Source organism: Aquila chrysaetos, chromosome 14, assembly GCF_900496995.4.
Source record: "Aquila chrysaetos chrysaetos chromosome 14, bAquChr1.4, whole genome shotgun sequence".
NCBI lineage: Eukaryota > Metazoa > Chordata > Aves > Accipitriformes > Accipitridae > Aquila > Aquila chrysaetos.
Window position 1 is genome coordinate 32073902 of NC_044017.1, and position 18484 is coordinate 32092385.

The 18484-nt window shown below is 39.0% G+C and overlaps 1 protein-coding gene across 6 annotated transcripts in view; it reads left to right on the forward strand.

Moving 5' to 3' along the window:
* FNDC3A (fibronectin type III domain containing 3A) overlaps positions 1-18484 on the forward strand; it is a 126383-nt gene that overhangs the window by 104314 nt on the left and 3585 nt on the right. For all 6 annotated transcript variants that reach the window (XM_030036272.2, XM_030036273.2, XM_041128717.1 and 3 more), the window contains 11 exons: positions 2016-2154; positions 3842-3910; positions 5257-5375; positions 7378-7483; positions 7575-7750; positions 8847-8960; positions 11745-11894; positions 11979-12262; positions 14256-14465; positions 15853-16019; positions 16622-16749. In XM_030036272.2, the coding sequence (XP_029892132.1) occupies positions 2016-2154; positions 3842-3910; positions 5257-5375; positions 7378-7483; positions 7575-7750; positions 8847-8960; positions 11745-11894; positions 11979-12262; positions 14256-14465; positions 15853-16019; positions 16622-16749 (1662 nt within the window). The remainder of the gene's footprint in view (positions 1-2015; positions 2155-3841; positions 3911-5256; positions 5376-7377; positions 7484-7574; positions 7751-8846; positions 8961-11744; positions 11895-11978; positions 12263-14255; positions 14466-15852; positions 16020-16621; positions 16750-18484) is intronic.

An 18484-nucleotide genomic window follows, 5' to 3' on the forward strand; every position in this document is an offset into this window, starting at 1 on the left:
CAGGAGAAAGACTTAATTAGTAGTAATATTCCTTAAAGCTTTTGAAAGAAGCTTTATAACCACTGGAAACCTTATTATAATACGTAAATGCTAACTGTGCCTGTTTAACTTCATTTGTAAGGGCACAAAGGCAACCAGATGATTGTTAATCTTGTAAACTGTATTGGGAGACTTAAAGTCTGAGAGACGTTAGCTCGCATTTCCTTTTCTCAATCTGTACTAACGTTACTGCTGTCATTTCGCTTCTGCTTATTTTTAAAAGGAATATAAAAGCCAAAAAACCTTTTTTTTAGATTGTTTAGCATTTTGCTAGGAACAAAAGGGAATACGTAGTGAACTAACTGCTGGCACAACTAGAAAGTAAAGAACAGCAGCAATTTGTTTTCCTGGAATCACAAGAAAGTCTAGGTTGGAAGGGACTTTTGGGGATCATCCGGGTCAAACTTGTGTAGAAAGCAGGGCATTAGGTTAGGTAACTCAACCCTGCCCTAGCCCTGTTGAGCTGGCACTTCGGTACTTCCAGCAACGCACATTTGACCACTTCTCTGGGCAGCTTGTTCTTAAGCTAGAATTTTCCCTAAAAGGCTTTGTGCCTACCCTCTCTTGTCCTGTCATCACAGATCCTTGTGAAGACAGTATCTTCATCTCTTCTGTAACTACCTTTTAGGTATCGTAAGGCTGTGATTAGATCCCCCCCCCAATGAAACTTATTTTTCTTAAGCAGAATAAACCCAAGTTCCTCAGCCTTTCTTCCTGTGTCAGGTTCTCCAACCCTCTAATCATCATGCTGGCCCTCTTCTGGACTCTCTTCAGTTTCCCAGTGTCTCTCTGGAACTGGGAGGGCCAAAACTGGACACAGTATTCCAGGCGTGGCTTAAAAAGTGCTGAGTGAAGTGGCGTAATCACATCCCTTGTTCTGCTGGCTAAATTACTGATGCAGCCCATGAACCGATTTGCCTTTGCTATTGCCAGGATGCTTTGCTGATTCGTTTGGCTCACTCTCCACCAGAATCCCAAGGTCCTTCTCAGCAGAGCTGAAAAAAGAAAAGCTGACTAGCCGGTCAGACCCTAGACTGTACAACTGCCGGGATTATTCCGTCCCAGGTGCAAGACTTTGTCAAAGCTCATACAGTTCTTGTTGATGCCATCTTCCAGCCTGTCAAAGTCTGTATGGCGGTTCTTCCTTCTAGCATATCTCTCTCTGCTCCTAGTTTGGTGTCATATGCAAACCTAGGGAGAATGCATTCACTCCTGTCATCGAGATCACTTCTAAAGATATTGAATAGTATCTGACATTGTGTTGACTGCTGAGGAAATGCACTCGTGAGCAGCTGCTAATTTGCCTTCGAACCATTAACCACCACCCTTTGAGCCTGGCATTCTCTCAGGTTTCCCATACCCATCTTGTGGTCCATCTCTTCTGTCTATATCTTACCAGCTTGTCCACATGGATGTTGTGGGAGACCATGTCAAAGTAAAATCAGGGTAGATGATGTCCACAGCTCTCCCCTCATCTATTGAGCAAGTTGTTTCATCATAGAAGGCGCTCAGGTTGGTCAACCATAATTTACTCTTGATAAATCTAATCACCTTCTTGTCCTTCATGTGCCTGTAAATAACTTTATGACAACCTTTGCCGTAATTTCCCTTGGGACTGAAGAGTTTATATCACCTTTACTGTTGTTAATACTTTTTTTTATCTCTGAATGTATTTCCTTAAAAGAAGGTACTGTAGTAACACGAGAGCGCTACTTAATCCCAGTTATTCAGATTTTTTTAGCAGTGTTTTTTTTTCCTGGCAATTTGCAGGGATTTTTAATTTCGGTATAGTGACTGTCTAACTATGGGACTAATGAAAATGTAAAATGAAGGTATATAAAAGCTTTAGTTCTTGTGATAATTTATTATGTATCTAAGCATACATATTAATTAATTTGACATTACTATTAACAGTGTATAGCATACCACTAGCCAGTGCATTTGTTCTGTTTATAATATTTTTTATATACTTACAGGTCATTGCCTATAACTCAGAAGGGAAAAGCAGTCCAAGTGAGACAGTAGAATACATTACTTGTCCAGACAAGCCTGGAGCACCTTCAAAACCCACAGTGAAAGGAAAAATTCATGCACAGAGTTTTAAAATAACCTGGGGTAAGATTGTTGTCCAGCTCTGTTTAGAGTATGTCCTCAGTATTTTACATATATATAAATGTATTTTATATATCTATTTTTGCATATAGAAGACCAGATTTTACTTCAGTAACACTTCAGTCAACTGAGCCTTTGTGATCCGTTTTCATGGAACTAAGAGAAAAATACTGATTCAAAATATTTCAGGTGGCAGTATAATAGTGTAATTATGTGGGAAGAATAATTTAAAAAACAGTAGTGTTAATTTGTGTACTAAAAGTTCTGTTTCTCTGGCACAAAAAGTAGTAAAATTCTGTTTTTTTTATCAAAAGAGAAGAACAACTTACCTCTTCGAAGTGTTTGGTTTTGATAGATAAATGTTTTTATTTGCTAAGGATCTTGAGAAACTTTTCCTTAGGCTCAGATGTTTTTTACCCTTATGCTGTGAAATAGAAGGTGAAACGGTACTGTGTGATGCAGTACTTTAGCAGAAGATGAAACAGTTAAAGGTTTCATTTATTGTCACAGATAACTAAACTTCTTACCTATTTCTGTTTAATAGTGTGTTTAATTCTTTTGCATTAATAATAAGAAAGCTACTTGTAGCGTATAAGTAGTACTCAGCAAGTCCAGTCTTGCATCTTTCCACAGTGCTTTGCTACATCCGGGCCTGATGCTTGATCTTGTATGGATGATATATAATGTATGAAGTTATTAGAAATACCTATTTTGTAAATCAAAAACTATCTAAGATATTTATATATAAAACCTTTAATAGTCATTATTTTGAACAGTAATGCTCTTTTTTTTAAAATGAGTGATAATTAATGTGATAATTTTATTTTTCATTTAGAGTAATTTGTTACCTTCCAACCAGAACAGTGCCATGTGCCATATGAGAAGTTTTAGTTTACTTAGCGGGTGTGACATGATATGTAACCCTTGTCTCAAGAGCCAACACCATTTCATCCAGCACATACATAATGTAATGTTATGGCAGCAGTACCCTTCTGTACTGAAATATCATGCTGTCTGTATATTTGTCCAAAATGTTGGTTTTCCACATTATTTTAATTGTGCCATTCTCTATGTCAGCTCTGAGAGAGTAGTAGGATTGTATGTCAAAGATAGGTCTGCAGGTTCCTATCTTTTACATGAGTGTTGTACCAGGGAGGATAGTGCGCTCAATTTCTGGTGATGTATTAAAAATGTAAAAGATCAAGTTTTCAGTGTAGAACTCCTGACTTCTATTCTCTCCCAAAACATTTAGGCTTTTGAAATGCTGTCCTTAAATAATTTTGAAATAGTCTTATTTGCAAATCAGTATGATAATCATTTCCTATCTGCAGTCCATATTACAGGACCATTAGGCTCTATGTCCCTGAAACTATAATCAGGCAGCCTTCCGTGGCACTTCAGACTAACTGAAACGTTTGCTGTGGCATCTCCCAGGCACCCGATTCACTTGTCACTCTTCTTCTGTAGACTATACAGTAGGGTTGTGAGCTGGCAGCTTCACTTAGTAGAGAATTTGAGTGATTTGCAGCTGTCCTGAACTAGAATGCTATGGCTAGCTAGGATGCTATCGGTCTAAATAAGCACCCATCTCCAGTCGGCTGTTGATTTCACCTTTTTCGTAAATTCTCCCCAAATGCTACAAAACCATTTAATTTACCTCGCTTAGTTGGAATATTGCTGGTTTTTATAGATCTGCCAAAAGACAATGGAGGAGCAGCAATAAATACATATGTTGTGGAAATGTCTGAAGGCGTAAATGGTAAGTATTAGGAGCATATGCTGGCATTCAGCTGTGTTCTTTTTTCTGCATGTGTGCACCTGTGGGAAGAGTAAAATGTGTATTATGATAGGGAAAGTTATTGCAAGGGACTGCCATTTAAAAAGAGGGATATTGATACTTGTATACAAGAGGTTCTTTTTCTCTGGCTTAGAAAGAAGATGCCGCAAAACTCTGTTGGAAGAGATGCTCCATGTTTAACTTACTAATTAGGTGTATTCTGTTTTGGAAATGAAACAACACATTGCATATATTTTAGGGCAAGAAGACAGGGCCACGTAGCTTTGCTGGATGTCTGACAGATGAAGGAAAAACTAGTGCTCCATTTATCACTATTAAAGGAGAACGGTGGTGCAGTTGGGATAACTGTTTCTGCTATTTGCTTTTCTGTCATTTCATACAGAAGGGAAATGAACAATATTTCTAAACTGGACATAAAGCTATCCAGCTAAATTATTTACAAATCTAGACCTCTTAAATAACCTTATTAAATTGAGAAACACAGTCACGTTGAGAATGAAACTTTATACTTCTCCAGTGCTGTGTCAGATTGAGAGAGCGCGCTGTCCCCGGGTTGTGATGGCAGCCCTGTCAGGGGTCTCAGCAGTGGTTCTTTTGATACTTAGTCTCTTGCTTTCCTTACCGCATCACGTGTCCACATGAAGTCACTTTTGGAATGATTTGCCTGAGTCTTTCATGCAGATTTAGTGAGCTGTGCATTACATTTCCCAGTCCTCTAAATTCTGTGATGTATTGAGTTGTTGGAGATTTAATTAAAAGTCCCCAGGTTTCCCGCTTAATCTCTTAAAAAGACAGAGAGAATGCTAAAGGGTTTCTGATATAAGAACCTGGCTGAATAGCAAAGAATGAAATCAGTATTTCAGATGATGCTGGGCCATTCAGGAATACAGGAACAAGCTTTATCAATTGTAAACTGTAGTTGCAGTCTGCAAAATGAATGTGGTAATTAAAAGTTTCTTTTCCATGGAAAATTTTGCTTTTGAATGTCTTTCTGTTTATTTGGTTATGATGTTTGAATGTACTTGCTGGCCCAGTAATAATTACTTCATTAAAAGTAGATTCTCTCCTAGTTAATGTGAATACCAAATAAGGAAAATATTTCACTTCAGCAGATGTACACAAATTTATGTAGGAAACTTTCTTTATGAAATGACTGGATCTTTTTCTAGGAAACTCAAAGCAAGCCTTAAATTTTTTTGATAAACATCAGGCACACACTTAGTGAAGCTACGATACCTGCTGTGACTGGTACTGAAGTGTGGCAAATTACACCTTGGTTCATTGCACACTTATTCCTAACCTTTCAGGAAACAAATGGGACACAATATACAGCGGAGCTGCTAGGGAACATGTGTGTGACCGACTAAATCCTGGCTGTTCCTATCGCTTACGTGTATATTGCGTTGGGGAAGGAGGACAAAGCATGGTAATATGAGCTAATATTTTTATTAAACAAAATTTCTCTGTCTTTAAGAAAAATCTGGTCCAGTAGTTAATAAGTAAATACTGTACAGAAGTGCCTAACAAAATACCCACAATTAGTACCTCAAAAAAGTTCCAGTATTGGTGCACAGTGTTTCAAGTCTCTGCCCATTTCTTAAAGAAATAAATGTGAATATTCTTTTCTGATACTATATTTTGTTAAAAGTGATTTTTCTTATTTACAGAAACAGATACTATTTCTTTTCCTGTGTGAAACGTTGATATAATGTCATTTCTTAAGGCCTAACCCAAGACGGCAGTGTAAATTTAATGTTTTCCACATGGTCAGTGGAGTACCCTGTCTGTGAGCAGCCAGGTCAGCCCAGTAGGCAGGGGAGGACAGAGTATTTCCTCGGGCTTTACAGGGTTGTGCTCCCTGGTATCTTCCTGTGCTGTCTCAGCCACAATCAAAATGTTTACATTGCCCTATTTTTCAGTATTCCCAAACAATTTGGTGTGCCATACTATGCTCCCTCATCTATACACATTACATACGCACACGCTTGTACTGTCACATCTGTGGTGTAGTTCAGCCTCCAGTGCCAAAACGTCATGCTGTATTCTTCTCCCTTCTTCCTAGCAGCGAGTCTGTCAAAGCCAGCCCTGCCTCTCTACAGACTTCCAGCAGGGCTTCACTGTCAAGCTGATCTCCTGAAAAATCTTAAAGCCTTGCACTCTCGGTGTTTGCCGTTTCTTCCCCAGCCCCCCTTTACTATGTGAAATGCACGTGTTCTTCCTCCACGTAGAAGCCTCCTGCAATGACAGCCTTGCCCACAGCCACCTTCTCGCAAGAACAAATCCGGTCTCCTGCGGTGCTGGCTCAGCCGCAGTGCTTTCCCTCTCGCCATAGCTCAGCTCGCTGCGGTACCGGGGAAGGGCGCAGGCGGTATCCTTCTCAGTCACCTAACCACGAGTGCATGTACGTCTGGAGACTTGCACTCTGCCAGCCTCCTTCCCCACAGCCCAACCCCGTTAGTTCAGGGTAAACATCATTTGAGTACCAAAGAGAAAATAACTTTCAGGAAGTTCTGATACTTTCTGAAGGTGTCAGAAACCAACAGAAGAATAGTAAAGAGAGACGTAATTAAACTTTTCTGTAGCTTGTCATGGACATATGCCTCCTGAGAAACGTTCTGCTTTTTAAGTAGCATCAGTTGTTCAGCACAACATACATTTCAAAGGAACTGAAAAGCAGCAGAGCTTCCATTGCACTCTTTCTGGAATATACGTAGAAAGCAGTTGTGAAATGAGACTCTAAGATGCATCTCTTTTGTAAACTAAAAGGCTTACCAACTTTGCATTTGTTCTGTATCCACTGAAGCTAATAACCCCGCGTTGTCTCTGATTCATTTCTGTCTGCATCCAGAACAGTCAATGCCATCTGCTGCATGTTGTTATGTATGTATTTTTCCACGCACTTCAGATCAGAGGTGGAAGTTTGTTGCACATTAAATGTTACTAAGCAATGAAAAAGTTGAAATCTCAATTTTTTAAAAGTCTCTTCTGATTGACATTTCTGCCCACTTTTGCTTTCTCAGAGGTTCTTGCACAGAAAGTATACAACCCTTAGAGTAAGGTTTTAGAAATTATTAAACTGCAGTTTGATGGAAAAGAGAATGAATTTACATTGAACAAGTCGTATTTCAAGCATCTATACTAGGTTTGTACTGATAATTAACCACTGTTTTTAATTCTACCCCTTCCATGTGTATCAAAACACAAAAGCAAAAGTTAATTTTGCATATTGTGTGATTGCTGTAGCACGTTTTATATAGGTACTGTGAGAAATACATACCAGATCACTTAAGCGTTTTCATATATTTGAAGATGTAGTTCAAAAAATGGAAGATCCTGTTTCTGACTCAAGGATTTGCCTTTACTTGCAGCATAATTGATAGTGCTTGTTTTGGCCTAGACGACTTCATTAATCTATTTTTCCTTTGTAGGCATCTGATTCTTTACTGGTGCAGACTCCGGCAGTGGTTCCTGGTCCATGCCAGCCTCCAAGGCTACAGGGTAGACCAAGAGCAAGAGAAATTCAGCTGCGCTGGGGTAATTCAATTACAACTATTAGTAAGCATAAGAGATCCAAATGTCTTAGGTGTTAAAGTTAAATAAGCTTTTCTTTCTTTCTTATTTTTAGGGCCGCCTCAGGTAGATGGTGGTTCGCCCATTACCTGTTATGGTCTGGAAATGTTTCAGACAGAAACTGATGAACACAGAGATGTTTACCAAGGCTCTGATGTTGAATGCACAGTAGGCAGCCTTCTTCCAGGGAGGATGTACAACTTCAGACTGCGAGCAGCTAACAAGGCTGGGGTAAGGAGGCAGTCTGAAATTAAATTAGTTCCAGAGACTGCAATCACTATTAAGAATCTTCTCTTTTAAAAGAAGCTTTTCACAGTAATTTTAAAATTAGTATTTCCTAATTTAGGGTCATTTGATTCACATAGCTTATTGTTGTGTGGGAACAGACAGTTAAACATCAGTTTATAATAAAGGGGATTTTAGATGAAGGGAGGAGAAAATAGCTAATTATGTTTTGTATCTGAATAATAGTATTGGGAAAGGGTTAGGAAATGCTAAGTACTTTGTCTAAGCATTGTTGCAACTTTAATATTCTCATGTGAAGTAAGGTAGTAAATTATTTTCTATATACAGCTTTGTAAATTGATTGACCTTTATTTTTACAGCTGTTGGTGTTTTAGAACATAACAATTTCCTGACTCTCTTTTTTTAATATATTTAGTTTAACTTCTGAGTACATGTTCTATCAGATACAAGAATATTTTCTCTATTTGGAGTATTAAATGTGTTTAAATCAATTGTTGCTGTAGAACAAGCTTTATTTAATTATGTATCCAAAGTCCTGATTTAAAGAGAGAGAGTCAGGGCTGCTTGCATTTGTTCAATAACGTTCTCTTCATAAGAACTATCAGGATCAGTTGACACTCTTTGTGGAGAGGTCTGCAGCTTAAGGCTTTAAAGCACTGACCTAACTTTTTATCCCACCCCACCCACAAAGAGGCGTTTATAACTCAAGCATTTTTTGAATCCTTTATTTCTTTTAGATAGGTATAAATAGGCAGTTACAAATTGTGTTATGTTCCAGTGCAGCCACCATGTAACTTCAAAATAAGGATTTGGATAGCACTTTCCTGTTTTGCCTGAGAGTTTGAAGTGTCACATTTATTCTGATTGCATTTGCTGTAGAGAAGAGTAGTCTTGCAGCTATTCTGGAGAATAGTTAGATACTGAAATAAATCCTGAATCCACAGTCCACAAAGATTTATTTTATAAGCAAGTAATACAAAGTTTCAGGCTCCTGTTATGTGTCCCTAATATGGTAAACTGTTATTTAAAAAGTAGTCATTTTATTTCTACAATTTAGTCGTATCAACTCCCTTTTTAATAGTTTGGACCTTACTCGGAAAAATGTGAAATAACTACAGCACCTGGACCACCAGATCAGTGCAAGCCCCCTCAAGTGACATGCAGATCTGCTGCATGTGCTCAGGTGTCATGGGAGGTAAGAACGCCATGTTACGCCTATCTTAACATGGTTGTCCGCTACGTTTTTAAGTTCAACTTTAAAAGCTTAAGACTCTATTTTAATCACATTTTTAAACATATTTACCTGATTATCCAATACTTGGTAGGTAAAACCTTCAAGTCATTCATCATAACATCACGTGACAGCTGTAAGTTGGCAGCCTGCAGGTACTTGAGATCTTATTTTGCTCTTTTGTTTAAGAGTTTTGCCACAACTGCTGCCCTGCATTTCTGAGTGATGCAGGCTGTTCTTAAAATTTTTCTTTAATGTAGTTATCTTTCCTCAGAGCGATTATATTCACATAACGCAATAGATTACTGTGCATTTGCTGGTTTTATAAGCTGATTTAATTTATATAATTAGATCAGTAATAATGTAGCAAAAGCCTCGCAGACTTCCTATAAACATGTAGTATTTAGATATCCGATTAAAAAAAATACAATAGATAAAAATTAAGCTTGTAAAAGGGAAGATTCTATCTGGGAATACTGTTTAAACACAGCTTTTCAGTGACTTGAGATGGAGTGAAGTATCTGAGCTACAGAACTGTACAGAAAATAAGATTAAACTATTTTATTTACCTGGAAGGTAGAGTTCATGCTTCCTACTGGGTATGTCAGAGGAGCTCTCCTTAAATGTCTACAAGGCAAGGCTTTTTGAAGAGATCTCTTACAGTGTTCAGGTAGGATTAATTTGACCAATGTTATATGTCCGCTTTATAGAATCACAGAGTAATTAAGGTACAAGTGGACCTCTAGATGTCATTTAGGTCAACCTTCTGTTCAAAGCAGAGCTAACTTCAAATTTAGGTCAGGTTTCTCAGAGCCTTGTCCAGTCAAATTTTACTCATCTCCAAGGATGAAGATTCTGCAGCCTGGTAAAGCTGTCTCTGGGCAAACTCTCTCACGCTGTAGAATTTTTTTTCCTTTATGTCTAGTCAAAACAACCTTTAGTGCAAGTCATGACTATTGTCTCTTGTCTTGCCACTGTGCCACCTCGAAGAAGAATTTGACATCATCATCTTTGTACCCTCCCAGTAAGTAATTTAAGGCAGCAGTAAGATCTCCCCTTCACCTTATCATCTTAATATCAAATAAGCCTTACCTTTTTGTTGCGTGTTGCACTCCACCTTCACGGCCCTTCACTGGGCTTACTCCATTATGTCAATGTCTATCTTGAATTGGGGAGCCCGAGACAGGACATGGTACTGGAGATGACGCCTCACAAGTGCTGAGTAGGGGGGAATTATTACTCCTTTTAGCCTTCTTGCTGCTCTTTTGCTAATACAGCCCGTATGTAGTTCGCCTTCATCAGACACACATTGCTGACTCACGTTCAACTTTCTCACCAGGACACACAGGTTCTTTTTTGATAAAGTTGCTCCTCAGCCTGTACTCTTCTATCCCAGGTCCAGGACTTTGTGTTTGCCTTTGTCTCGGTTGAACGTCTTGAAGTTTGTATCAGATCCTGCTTGTTGAAATTCCTCTGGTAGCCATACCCTTCAGCATATCAAATGCTTCCCCCTGATTTGTTGTCATCCCTGTTGTCATCCTTGGCTTGGACTCCCCTACTTCTGTTAAGGTGAACTGCATTAGATCTACAGCAGCAACAGCGGTAACATTGAGAAATGACTCCGTCTTCACTGACAGTTGCACAGCCATCCACAGCTGCGTTAGTTCTCTCCCCAAACACATCTCATTGTAAATGAGAGAAGGGAAGGGCAGTCCTTGTCAGTCACAGCTCAGGAGCACCAAATGTTATCCTTTGAAATGCTCTTTGTATTCAGTCACTTGTCTTCACATAGCCTAATGCTGAAAGTAGCAAATACTTTTCTCTCAAGAGAAGGGTAAAGAAAAAAACATGCTTTGGAGCAATTATTATCTGCACCTTGGTGTGATTGCTGTCTTGGAATATTTAATCCAAAACAGCAGCAGCATTTTTCTTCTGTTTTCTTCGTGATCTAAGAAATTTTTTGAGGGGGGGGAGGGGGGTTGGCTTTTTGGTTGGCTTTTTCTTTTATTACTTCATTTCTGATATCTTTTCATGGTCTCATAGTTTAGTCTGGCACTGGTACATATGATTTTAACTGTACTTCAAATTATTATTTCTAAGGAGTATTAAACCATTCAACTCCCAAAACTGGGAGGCTAAGTTTGGATTCCCAGGGCAGGTAGTGAAGAAAAACAGGCATTTCAGTCCAGGTCTGTGGTGTTGCTTAGATGTCTCTCCCAGTTGCTTCACAGCTCTTACTTTGGGAAAAGGCAGAGCGCACAATTTTCTGCTTCCCGCTATGCTTGCAGCCTAGTTTCCATGCACAAGAGCCATGATGTGCTCCAAAGGAGGAGTCCTTTAATCTGTAAGATGAAGACACTAGGCACCAGTGTGCTTTTGCATATTGTCATCCCTGCACTATAGACCCAGCCAGGGAAAACTCTGGTACCCCAAATCGCCCTCTCAGGAAGACCATCTCTTGCCATTGACTGTTCAGACTTCTAAGCCAAATGCCGTATGCTGAACGGTCTCTGTATTTAAGCAACTGAAATCACAATTACTTTGTATAGAGTAGTCTCTGCAAGAGTAAATACTGGTTTTAAAGTATAGGTGACCCAAGGCCAGTAATGCATTCTGATTTTTGTGTTGTACTAAATTAAAAATCAGCAAAGAAATGGGAGGGTAGCATTCCTGTGGAAAAAAAAAAACCAATACAGATGTGGTGAGTTCGGTTGATTTAACTTCTGACTATTTATATCCATTTTAAAGGTTCCAGTGAGTAATGGAGCTGATGTCACGGAGTATCGACTGGAGTGGGGCGGTGTGGAAGGATGCATGCAAATCTCCTATTGCGGGCCTGGGCTCAACTGTGAAATGAAAGGGCTTTTGCCTGCCACCATATACTATTGCAGGGTTCAGGTAAAGACGTAAAACTATTGTTAGTGAAATCTGCAAACGGGAATTGACCCCGCCATAAAAACGTGGTCTGCTTTGCATTTGCAGGCGGTGAATGTCGCAGGCGCGGGCCCTTTCAGTGACGTAGTGGCATGTATGACTCCAGCCTCTGTTCCTGCAGTTGTGACTTGTCTTCGGGGACTAAGTGAAGATGAAGTTGAAAGTCCACACTATTCTCCTTCCACATGCCTTGCTATAAGCTGGGAAAAGCCTTGTGACCATGGATCTGAAATCCTTGGCTACAGCATAGACTTTGGAGAAAAGCAACCAATAACTGTTGGGAAGGTTCTGGCCTATTTTATAGATGGCTTACAGCCAGATACTACCTACAGGTATGCCGTGCACAGCTACTTGACAGCCTACTGTTTCTTCCACAAGAGCAGATTCTTTATTTGTTTGTTTCCTTGTATGTCTTTTATTCTCTGCGTTACTTTCAGAGAAGCATTAGTACGTAGCCATGGAGCAAAAGGAAGCTTTGTAGTGATGATCATCATAAATAGATGAGCTGTGCTGTTTATATTTTCTTTCAAGAACAATTTATCTTGGTTTGTTTATTGTGGTATTGTTGTATCTGTCTGGTTAATGTGTCAGTTTAACTGAATTCAGATTACAGATTCAGATTCATAACTGGTTTTTGGATTGGTTGCTTCATAGATAGATGGCCTCTAATCTGTTTGACAAGATAAAATCCATCCAAGGAAGGACCATGTCCAGTCTTTATTGACTGGACTGTCTGATCTAATGACAGCTCATCACAACTTGCAGTGCCTTTTCTGCAGAAATAGCAAGTGTTTGGGTGGCAGCATGAAGAATATCAGTTTGAAAATCTATCAATCAATTTTAAACCTCTTTTGAAGAATTTTAGTTGCTAAAATCATCCCTTATGTTTTGCCTAAGAGTTACTGAAGAATATAAATGTAAAAATCAATAATTCTGCCTGAAGGCACTCTACATTCCCGTTACAAAAACATGTCCTCAGTGTTAAAGGAGAATGTCAGTCCCACTGAAGTCAGAATTTAAACCCACACTGGTTTCAGTATAGTTAGGATATCATCTAGATTTGTTTTTACTTTTTTAATGCTCTATGTGAGACTACTGTGTTTCTGTGTGCCTTATAAGTATTTAACAATATTGCTGGGAATTCAAAGAGCCATTGCTCTCTGTGTCAACAGACTGAAGAAGAGAAGCTTCTATTGCAGAGATACTTCTGTACTTCTACCCACAAAAGTGCTTTTATAGAATACACTGTCAATTCTTTGTGCAAATAAAAAATGGCATATATTAACCTTAGTTCTGTGCTATAATAAATTAGCATAATGTTAAATATTACTATAGTGAAGGAGAAATATTTATTCATAAGCCTGCACACACATTTGTGCTTCAATATTTTGAAATTGTGTGGTTGATTGTTTCAGAATTTAATTATTATGATTACTTTTTTCCAGTTACCTAGACACTGTTTCAGACAAGCAAATGTTGGTCTGCAAAATGAGATTAGACACACTTTGCTGTCTATGGCTACCTGTGAGATATGCAGAGAGCCTCAGATTTCTCCTGTTCTCTGCTTTTTCCTGTTTAGAAATAAATTTCTTGGCTACTTCTTTTAATTCTTACTTGTAAACTTAATGCCAGCATTGTTTTTCATGGAGTATCCAAAAAAAAATTATCCATGAATTTCGAGTTCTACAAACCCCTCAGCCACATGTCCTTTGACTTCTTCTAGTTTCCCCTCTCCCTTCCAAGCAGACCCGGGATGGCTTTTGTTTCCAGGCACCCAGAGATGTGTTACCAGTGAAAACAGCAAGAGAGGTGGCTGGGCGCCATCACTTTATTTTCACATGAATCAGATCAGTTCCAAAAAGCCTGTAAAACTCTTCCTGTAGCCATCCTTGAACTCACCCGATATAATAGGCAAAGATATGGATTTACCTCTTCCGGGGGTAGGGTGGTTTTACCTTTTCTCATCTCTCCAGTGTGGCTATCAGAAATTTTGGTACAAGGCCTGTGGGTCAGGAAGATGGACCGCTCTTGAAGTAGCTGATAGAGCTTTTGCATCTTGTCACAAAGTGAATGATGCAAATACGCTAACATATTTTTATTTTTAATCAGTCCAGCTCCTTAAAATGTGGCAAGGAAAATGACACTCTTGCATGTTAAATATTCATGACAGTCTATCAAAGCATAACATTGATACAAGTCTTCACTGTAGAAAATACCATCTGTTTGGTCCCATTATTGTCTCTTGAATGTGAATGGTGGAAATGACCAGTTATTTTTTAGAATCTAATTCCAAGTTAATTTATTCTCTCTTTTTTCAAATACTAGAGTACGAATTCAAGCCCTAAACAGTCTCGGAGCAGGTCCTTTCAGCCACACCATAAAACTGAAAACAAAGCCTCTCCCCCCGGACCCACCTCGCCTGGAATGTGCTGCATACAGTTCTCAGACTCTCAAGCTGAAGTGGGGAGAGGGCACTGCAAAAGCATTAACTGACTCCATTCAGTACCACCTTCAAATGGAGGATAAGAACGGAAGGTTGGTTTTGGCATCGCTTTAATTTGCCCTGTATCTCTGTTGTCCGATGCTTGGGAGATGGCAGCAAAGGGCAAAATTCCGTATGCTTTGCTGAATTTACAACAGACGTAGGAGGTCGTCTCGTCTGGCAAGGCAAGAAGGGCTCTAGTGTTCTGTGCTGGGAAGTACAAGATTAAAAATTTCATAGTTTTTTATTTACAGTTCAATATGAAGAGTTTAATGAAATGTTTTGTACCAGCACACTTTTCTCTCTCATGTTTGGTTAAATACTTTGTCAAAGTATCAAGTGTAATGAGTCTTGTGGATTTTATATATTGGAAGGAGTGAATTCTTTACTCTCTGTTGTCTTCATATGCAATTACTTTTAGTGGAAAATAAACTCATATAGTACAAATTATTATTTTAAGGGATCCCTTCTCTCACATTAAATTGGAATGTAAGCTGAGATGGTACAGCAAGTACCCTTGCCTAAATGGTAAAATGAACAGTACTGCTGCGCTGTGTACTGTGTCTGAATCTCTTGAGTAGCTTTAGCTTGACAGTGAGACAAAATAGATCTGCTAGGTGAAATTGCTCTGCTGTAAGAGGAAAAGAAATTAAGACTCTTAACTGGAGAGAAATTCATTGCCATTACCAAAGACTAGGTCATGTGCTGGTGCCATCTGTTTTAAATTTAAAAGAAAAGAAAAAGTCAAAGGAGATGATAACCCCTGCAGAAAGAGAGAAGCTTGTGCTGTGTCCTGGGGATACCAAAATTGGAAATCAAATGAGGACTGCCAGGATCAGTCTATGTGAGAATTACAACATCAAGGAGAGTGGCCAGTCTACAAAGCTCTCAGAATGGGACTTGGTGTGCACTACAAGTGTGACTCTGGCCTCCCGTGCGGATCTGAGTGAGCTTCATCAGTCGCCCGTCTCTGACAACGATGTACAAGAGCAGCTGGATGCATGACCCTTTCTTAGGTGTAGTGAGGGAGAGTTGCTAAGGAGCAAAAAGCTAAAGTCTAGTTACCAAATTTTGAAAAGCTAAAGATGTTGGGAGGGTAGATGGCCAAAAAAAAAGCAGTGTATGCATCTCATTGAGAGAGAGGACTGTTATCCTTTCCCATTGTTTCAAGCGCAGAAGGGTTTCTGAAAATGCTTAGGGTCATTTTTGCCAAGAGACAATCTGTAGTACTCTTTGTTTAAAGGAGACTTTTATTTCAAAGACATGAGAAATAAAAACTTGGCCCTGGAAAAAGAGCTTATTGTTTTACAGTAATGCCAGAACACTGTTTAACTTCTCATTAGATTCTGGGAAATTAAGGGAATAGATTTCAAGACAATACTGTAGCTACTTCACAAATCTTTTTCTGTGTTTAAAATAAGCTACTCTTTCGATTTTCAGGTTTGTATCCTTATACAGGGGACCATGTCATACATACAAAGTACAAAGACTCAGTGAGTCAACTTCATACAAATTTTGTATCCAGGCATGTAATGAAGCTGGTGAAGGTCCCCTTTCTCAAGAATATGTTTTCACTACTCCCAAATCTGTTCCAGCTGCCTTGAAAGGTAAAGGTGTTCTTTTTTCATTTGGGGGGGGGGGGGGGGGGGGGGGGTGGCAAGTTGGTTTTGGTATTGTGTTGTATTTGGGGTATTTAAAATGCTAAGCCCTTTTCCAAGTGCAGGTAGGCATAGTAAGGGAATGTTCTTTTCATGTAATTGCCTAAAATATTCACTCAAAAAATGAGAGACTTGGAGTTTATGCATTCTTTGACATAAGAACGTTTGTACTTGGAATCCGTGCTTACCAGGAGAGAGTGACCAGGCTGTTACAGTAATTTGAGATGAAAATTCTTCCTAGTATGGTTAGAATAATTTTAAGAATAGCAGCTTTTTTTTTTTTTTTTTTTTTTTGCATACGATACACACTTGCAGTCACCAAATTTTATTGCTTTCTCTTGGATGATACCTAAACTAGCAATGGAAACGTATGTGAATCATTAGTTGTTGTTCCAGAAAACATTGTAGGAAGAATACATTTGAATCTGAATCTTTCGTTTCTCTGAGACAAAATAGCAGATAGAATACAGTATTTTACAAGTTACTAGAATATAACATTAAGTGATGGGGAAAGCAGAGCTAGGTGTCACACTTGTGTTTTCTTCCTGCAGCACCAAGGATAGAGAGAATAAATGATCACACTTGTGAAATCACTTGGGAGGTTTTGCAGCCCATGAAGGGTGATCCAGTTATCTACTGTCTTCAGGTCATGGTGGGAAAAGACTCGGAATTCAAACAGGTATGATGTGTTTTAAGCTATTGTATTTTTTATTCAATTAGTATTTGTGGTAACTAGTTTAGATTATAAAGATTATTGTGTTCCAGTATGGTTTTAGTCACCATGCTAACTTTTTGTTAGTAAATAATATAAGGTAGTATCTGCTAAAACCATTGCCACAGAGAGAAGAGATTTCAGTAATACAAATACTGCAGTAAGTTGCAGCCTCTCTGGGTTACACTGATGTTTACTAAATACAACTTGACACCTCAAGTGGTGAGGAAATTGTCCACTAATGGGAAGAACTGACAAAAAGAAAACATCCAACCCATGGTACAGAATTGAGGCTTACGAGAAAAAGAACAAAGGGTTCTCTTTGCACTAAGAGCTGTTTGAAGGCAGTGAACAATATTATAAAAGCTGATGTTGTCAAAGTCATACTTCTGTACAGAGAACTGCAGACAGGAGAGACCCCCTACTTATGCAGGGTAGGCAGTCAGGTGTAGGGAAACTTTTTTAACGTAAGTCAGTGATTAAGTTTTTTACCATAGGACCATTTCAGTAGTAGGGCGTGCTGTAACTACAAGGATCGAGCAAGTGAGAGTGTGTGTTGATTTCAGGTTTGATTATCCAAAGACGCAGTTTGAAACGCTAAGCTACAAATTAGTCTGCATTTAAAAGAGGATGTGCAGAGCTAATTTTGCTTCCTTATAAACTGCCTGATAATTGGCATGAAATTAGGCTTGGAAATTCTGCTTCACACTATTAAGCCAGCAGGTTTCCTTCCAGAAAGGAAACAATTAATTCTGGTATATTATAATTTTATTATAAGTCAATATTAAATAAGTTTTGCCTGTGCTTTGCTAGATTTTAAGCCTTCATATTTTCGTAATTTACAACTTTTAGTGTAGTGCTATGTTTGTTGTGTCCATTCGTTAAATTTTTAAGTAAAAGGTGAACCATAATCCAAGGTGCTTGTTATCTTGCCATGTGAATATTCTTTATTGTAACTTTTAAATTGTAAATGCAACATTAAGTATGTAAGGAAGGTGTGGTCAGTGTTGCTTCTAGACATGGAGTCAAATCATGCTTTGATAAGCAATGTGCATTGCCAAATGAGCTGGACAGGAAAATAAAGGTTATTCTTTAAGCCTGGAAATAACAAAGTAGACTGAGGTGCATGATTCCTTTTGCCTCTCCAGAACAGTTTAGCGCAGTAAATAAAAATAAAACAAGACGACTAGTTTGCAAAAATGAAAATTGGAACAGTCAAGAAGTAAGCACCGTCTAGACAGCCTTTAAGATACTTGGACATGATGGTGACAATTTCCTTTGACGTGGACAAAAAATAAACCGCCTGGAAGTCCACTCCAAGCTGTTTACTACCATTTCCCTGCCAAAACTTCACTCCCCTCTCCTCCTCCTCCCTGATCCGTCAGCCAAGTTGCTCACGTTGTTGCTCCCTACATGCTTCAGACAAAATAAGTTAGTAATCCGCCGTTTGAGCTATATACGTCAGTCAGGCTCTTAAAGGGGTTAGGAAGCAACCACATAAACACCCCAGCAAACACATTTGAGGGGAAGGCAACTTCTGGCAAGGGATGGGGACAAGCAGCTGAGGACAGTAAGCCGTGCCAGTGGCGTAGCTGTGGCTGGAGTAGGATGTGTGTCTGTGGCCTCTCTGCTCCCTACCAAACGCGTGGTACAAAGTCGCAGAATTTGGAGGACGCTGCACGTCCGATGACCTGCCGTCTCT